The sequence below is a fragment of the Siphateles boraxobius genome, unplaced genomic scaffold, assembly GCF_051911475.1.
Source record: "Siphateles boraxobius isolate OS27281-9 unplaced genomic scaffold, OSU_SipBor_1 7, whole genome shotgun sequence".
In the NCBI taxonomy this organism is placed as follows: domain Eukaryota; kingdom Metazoa; phylum Chordata; class Actinopteri; order Cypriniformes; family Leuciscidae; genus Siphateles; species Siphateles boraxobius.
In genome coordinates, this window is record NW_027509197.1 from 40704001 (window position 1) to 40710000 (window position 6000).

The following is a 6000-nucleotide window of genomic DNA, read 5'->3' on the forward strand; positions in this document are numbered from 1 at the left end:
CGTCATAAAAGTGCATCTATCAATCATAAAAGTGCATCTATCCGTCATAAAAGTGCATCTATCCGTCATAAAAGTGCATCTATCCATCATAAAAGTGCATCTATCCATCATAAAAGTGCATCTGTCCATCATAAAAGTGCATCTATCCATCATAAAAGTGCATCTGTCCATCATAAAAGTGCATCTATCCATCATAAAAGTGCATCTATCCATCATAAAAGTGCATCTGTCCATCATAAAAGTGCATCTATCCATCATAAAAGTGCATCTATCCATCATAAAAGTGCATCTATCCGTCATAAAAGTGCATCTATCCGTCATAAAAGTGCATCTATCCATCATAAAAGTGCATCTATCAATCATAAAAGTGCATCTATCCATCATAAAAGTGCATCTATCCATCATAAAAGTGCATCTATCCATCATAAAAGTGCATCTATCCATCATAAAAGTGCATCTATCAATCATAAAAGTGCATCTATCCGTCATAAAAGTGCATCTGTCCATCATAAAAGTGCATCTATCAATCATAAAAGTGCATCTATCCATCATAAAAGTGCATCTATCAATCATAAAAGTGCATCTATCCATCATAAAAGTGCATCTATCCATCATAAAAGTGCATCTATCCATCATAAAAGTGCATCTATCAATCATAAAAGTGCATCTATCCGTCATAAAAGTGCATCTATCCGTCATAAAAGTGCATCTATCAATCATAAAAGTGCATCTATCCGTCATAAAAGTGCATCTATCCGTCATAAAAGTGCATCTATCCATCATAAAAGTGCATCTATCCATCATAAAAGTGCATCTGTCCATCATAAAAGTGCATCTATCCATCATAAAAGTGCATCTATCCATCATAAAAGTGCATCTGTCCATCATAAAAGTGCATCTGTCCATCATAAAAGTGCATCTGTCCATCATAAAAGTGCATCTATCCATCATAAAAGTGCATCTGTCCATCATAAAAGTGCATCTATCCATCATAAAAGTGCATCTATCCATCATAAAAGTGCATCTGTCCATCATAAAAGTGCATCTATCCATCATAAAAGTGCATCTGTCCATCATAAAAGTACATCTATCATGATAAAAGTGCATCTGTTGTGATGGACAGATGCACTTTTATGGACTTAAAAAAAATAAACAGACATTCACTGCCATTATAAAGCTTGGAAGAGCCAGGACATTTTTTAATATAACTCTGATTGTATTCGTCTAAAAGAGAAGAGTGTCATATACACCTAGGATGACCTGAGGGAAAGAACATTTTCATTTTAGGATGAACTATCCCTTTAAGAAAGATGTTCCCCTCGATTCATTAACGGCTGCAGTTCTGCTTCATCTCTGCCAAACAGCTCGACATTTCATTCAAGAACATCATAAACCGTCACGAGCACGGATGGATGTCAGCTTGTTTTGATTGCATGGCAAGTTTCAGGAGTTTCAAGAGTCGCTTCAGTTCAACACAACGAGGGAAGCTTAGCAGGAAAAGAGACTTTCGCTGAGACCGGAGGAAACTAATACGCTCTAGATCATGACCTCTGACAAAAAACAACCGCAAAAGAGCAACACAAACCCTTCACTTGGGAATCATCTGTTTCACTGCAGCAGAAATATCATCAATATCAGCCAAAATGCAACAAAATCCCATATAATTGCTTTAGGTAATCACAGTTAAGTTATTAAACTTATAATGCACCCAAAAAAAAAGAATGATTTTCAGTAATAATTTATAGATTTGAGCAGAAGTATATCATTTGCTATCAAAAACATCATATATATATTCTGGATAAATAGATGCACAATTCTGAATAGACAACTAAACAACATAAAATATAATTTACAAAAGGTTCTATTAAAATGTTAATTACTGCAGTCTATTTAAAAATATTTAATTAGGCCTAATTACAATAATGTTTTTATTGGGTTGAGTGAATAATTCAATGACTCACACATAAAGACTTGTTTCATTACTGGATGAATCAGCATTTTTGAACGAATCTCTTGAATGAATGAACGGTCACGTGTCGCCACCTACTGGTGTAACAACGTAATTGATACAATCTTTATTTGAAGCTTTAATTTACTTTCAAAAAGATGATTTACTATATTTTTATCCCAGTAGACTGTAGTTGTCATATGAATAAGATTGCATGGGTGTTTGAATTGAGATTGCGATCTTTTCTGTGCTGCTTTAATATAAATATAATTCTACATTATGAATTTGGGATGGAAAAGAGCTCAATTAGCATAAAACTCTAAATATGCTTTAGTTCCCTCATGAAAATATGAGCTTGACCCTTTGAAGTTCATACCTCACAATGTTTCACACTCCGTTTAGTGCTTTTTCTCCTCTGAATATTATATTTATATATGTTAATTAGTTGTTAAAGCAATACAAAAACATAAGACTATTAATAATTATAGATGGACCAATAAAGCAGATTAAATTGCCTGGATTCCATTTTGACTGAAAATGTACTAAGTATCTGTTTTCTGATTTTTGTGAATTTAGAGTCAAATTTAAGCAAAATAAGTGTTCAGTTCATTTTCTGTCATTAAATAGTTTTAATAGTAATATTTCTAGGTCACTAAAGAGTGACAGCCCAATATGATCATCATCAGGTTCACAATCTATAGCTATGCGTTTTGTATTTTTGAAGTAAATTTAAATAGTGTAAAATAACAATAAGAATTATTATTTATAATAATAAAGAAAATAAGTGATTAATTTGATTTTCAAAATTATGGGTACATTCTGTTTGCACATATACTGTAGCCTACATCGGCCATTGAAAAGCACATATCGGTCGAAAATTTTAAAACATTCTTCTGCAAAACACTCAGAAAACATTAATCTAATTTTAAAGATTGTGTTAACAAATTAAAAGTTAGGAAATTGCATACTAAGTCGAAATTATGTCACTCTAAATCGAAATTGTAACATAAATAGAATTTTATGGGAATTGCCATTGAAACTGGTATTGATGAAGCTTCTGTGTGATATAATGATAGTTGTTCATACCTGTAAATGCTTGAAAGCAGCAGAAATGCGCGTGATGTGCAAACTGAGACACCGCGACGCGCACCTCGCGCGATAAACGCTCGCGCTGAAGAACTCGTCGGGTTTCCTCGCGTCCGCGCGCGCGGCGCTCCACAACACGATAATCCACAGGGTGAGCGCGAGCATAGCGAAGCCTGCAGTCAGTGAGTGTGTGTGAGTGTGTGTGTGTGTGTCTCGCTCCTGCTGCAACTGCAGATGAAGAAAGTTTCGTGCTGAAAGGGGGCGGCGTCAGATTCAGCGCGGGCGCGCTATTGGTGGAGCTCGGCGCGCGCCCCGCCTCTCCAGACGCAGGTAGATGCGCGCGGGGGCGCGCGCGAGGAACTTCAGATGGGATGATTGGGAAAGTTCTGCTTATTCATTTTTCTCTTCTATAATATATCAATATGCTTTTGTAATGTGTTTTCAAACATGCTTTTAGACAGACATGTAAACCATAACATGAAAAGCTAAAATTATTACATAAAAATCATAATTATTTATGACATAAAAATTTGAATTTTAATCTCACAGCGATGACGTCATAATTTGTCATAATTTCAATTTCAGCCCGTTTATTTTCCTCTTCTATAATATCCATATCCATATGCTTTTGCAATTTGCTTTTACAAACATGCTTTTGGAAACCATAACATGACAAATTGAAATTATTACATAAAAAAAGCATAATTATGACATACAAAGTTGACGTCTCATAATTTAGATTTTTAATCTCACAACTATGACGTCATAAATAATTATGATTTAGTATGTAATAATTTCAACTTTATCTAATTTCTTTTCCTCTTCTACAATATCCATATGCTTTTGCAAACATGCTTTTGTAAACCATAACATGAAAAGCTGACATAATTATGTTTTAATCTCACAACTATGACGTCATAATTATGATTTAGCATGTCATAATTTCAGCTTCATCTCATTTCTTTTCCTCTTAATCACCATATGCTTTTGCAATACAAACGTGCTTTTGTAAACTATAACATAGAAAGTTTACATGTCATAATTTCAATTTTTAGATCTCATAATTATGATTTAGTATGTCCTATTTAAACTTTATCTCATAATTTCTACCTTTTATGTCAATCATATGACATGCAAATCATAATTATGACATAGAAAGTTCTGCTTTCTGACAGGGAAACAGTTTATTTTTCTCTTCATTGATATCAATATGCTTTTACAAATATGCTTTTTGAAATTATGACATAAAAATCATAATTATGACATAATTTTGACTTTTTTCACATAATTATGACTTAGTATGTCATAATTTCAACTTTATCTCATACTTTCGAATTTTCAATTATATGACGTAATCATAATTATGACATAGAAAGTTGACTTGTGTCATAATTCCTAATTTAAATCACATAATTATGATTAAGTGTCATTCTTATGATTTAGTACGTCATAATTTCAACTTTATCTCATAATTTCTACTTTTAATGTCAATTATATGACATAAAATCATAATTATGAAATAGAAAGTTGACTTGTGTCATAATTTCGACTTTTAAATCACATAATTATGATTTAGTGTCATAAATTCAACTTTATCTCATAATAATTAATGACTTCATCCAATGTTCAAATTTCTATTCTGGAAGTGCATGCAAATTAGTACATCATTTATTCTTAGATAATGCTGCATTTGAATATTTAGTATCAAGTATCTATTAAGATAATATAGTAAGAGAATATATTTGTATTGTCATTTCTGGTCAAATTATCCAAACCGTGTGAAAACATTCTGGCACGTGCATCAAGTATTTTCATATTGAAGTGAGTGTTCCAGTTCATTCTCAAGCAAAACTTCTCTAGTCTAGTGGAAACTTTCCACTTTACAAGCATGTCTAGCATTATTCCACCAGTCACAAGTAACCGTAGCGTGGAGTAAAATGACTCCCGAAGCTCTTCAGAATGGAGATAGGCATGCAAGAGTTGAAAAAGTTCCCAGACGGGTTCATAAAACGTTATGAGTTGACTTGAGCAATAGCTCCTCGACGGCAGCAGCGTTTTCCTCTAATGAGTTTTTATGGGAAATTGGGAATGCCTCCTAAACAGAAACTGGGACTCATAATCAGTGGATTTGGCCTGGTGTAGCTCTTCGCCCCAGGCCAGATATCTCTAATGAAAGCAGTGTGAAGGAACCATAGACTGTAAAAAAAACATTTTTGAAGCCTAAAGTGGGCGGAGCCGGCTGTCGCCATCTTGGCAGCGTCACTCCCGGATAAACGAAAATGTGGCAGATTAGCTGAGGTGACGTGACGCTAACACACAGCAGACAAACGGCTAGTCGTGATATCAGCGGCAATCCACCTGTCACTCAAGTGGCCACGCCCTTAATTATGCAGAACTTTAAGGCTTAATATAATTTAAACGGATGAGTTATAAAAATATTCACCCCCCTCACAGTCGTCATGAAGGGCAAAATTAACTATAAAGTCCAAAACCACTTTTTGCACCAGGCTGTGAACATGTTTTTTTCTGCTGTAAAGTTGGGCATTTTAACATGGGGGTCTATGGGATTGACTCTTTTTTGCAGCCGGTCTCTAGTGGCCAGTCGATGAACTGCAGTTTAAGTCACTTCAGTGTTGGATTGAAGAGAGAGACTAGAAAGGAATGAGTGTTTTCAAGGCCAAGGTCTTTCTGACCACACACACATCTGTCCTCTTTCCCAGCTGCTCCGTGTGTGTGTGTCTTAAACGCTTCTCTAACGGCTTAATTTTTTGGCTTATTGCAGCCATGTGTTGTTGAGGTGCGGGGGGGATTTATGGTGTGTGTTGGTGTGTGTTGTTGTGGTGTGCGGCAGTTTATGGTGTGTGTGTTGGTGTGTGTTGAGAGAGCCTTGTGGACGGTGTGCAGTTGCAGTAATATTGAGGTCTGTCTGTCTGTCTGTCTATCTATCCATCTATCTATCTATCTAT

At 35.0% G+C, this 6000-nt stretch overlaps 1 protein-coding gene across 2 annotated transcripts in view; it reads right to left on the minus strand.

Moving 5' to 3' along the window:
• anos1 (anosmin 1) overlaps positions 1–3251 on the minus strand; it is an 86967-nt gene extending 83716 nt beyond the window's left edge. For both annotated transcript variants that reach the window (XM_077216459.1, XM_077216460.1), the window contains exon 1: positions 3035–3251. In XM_077216459.1, coding sequence (XP_077072574.1) covers positions 3035–3199 — 165 coding nt within the window. In that variant the 5' untranslated portion in view covers positions 3200–3251. The remainder of the gene's footprint in view (positions 1–3034) is intronic.
• Between the last annotated feature and the right edge of the window lie 2749 nt (positions 3252–6000).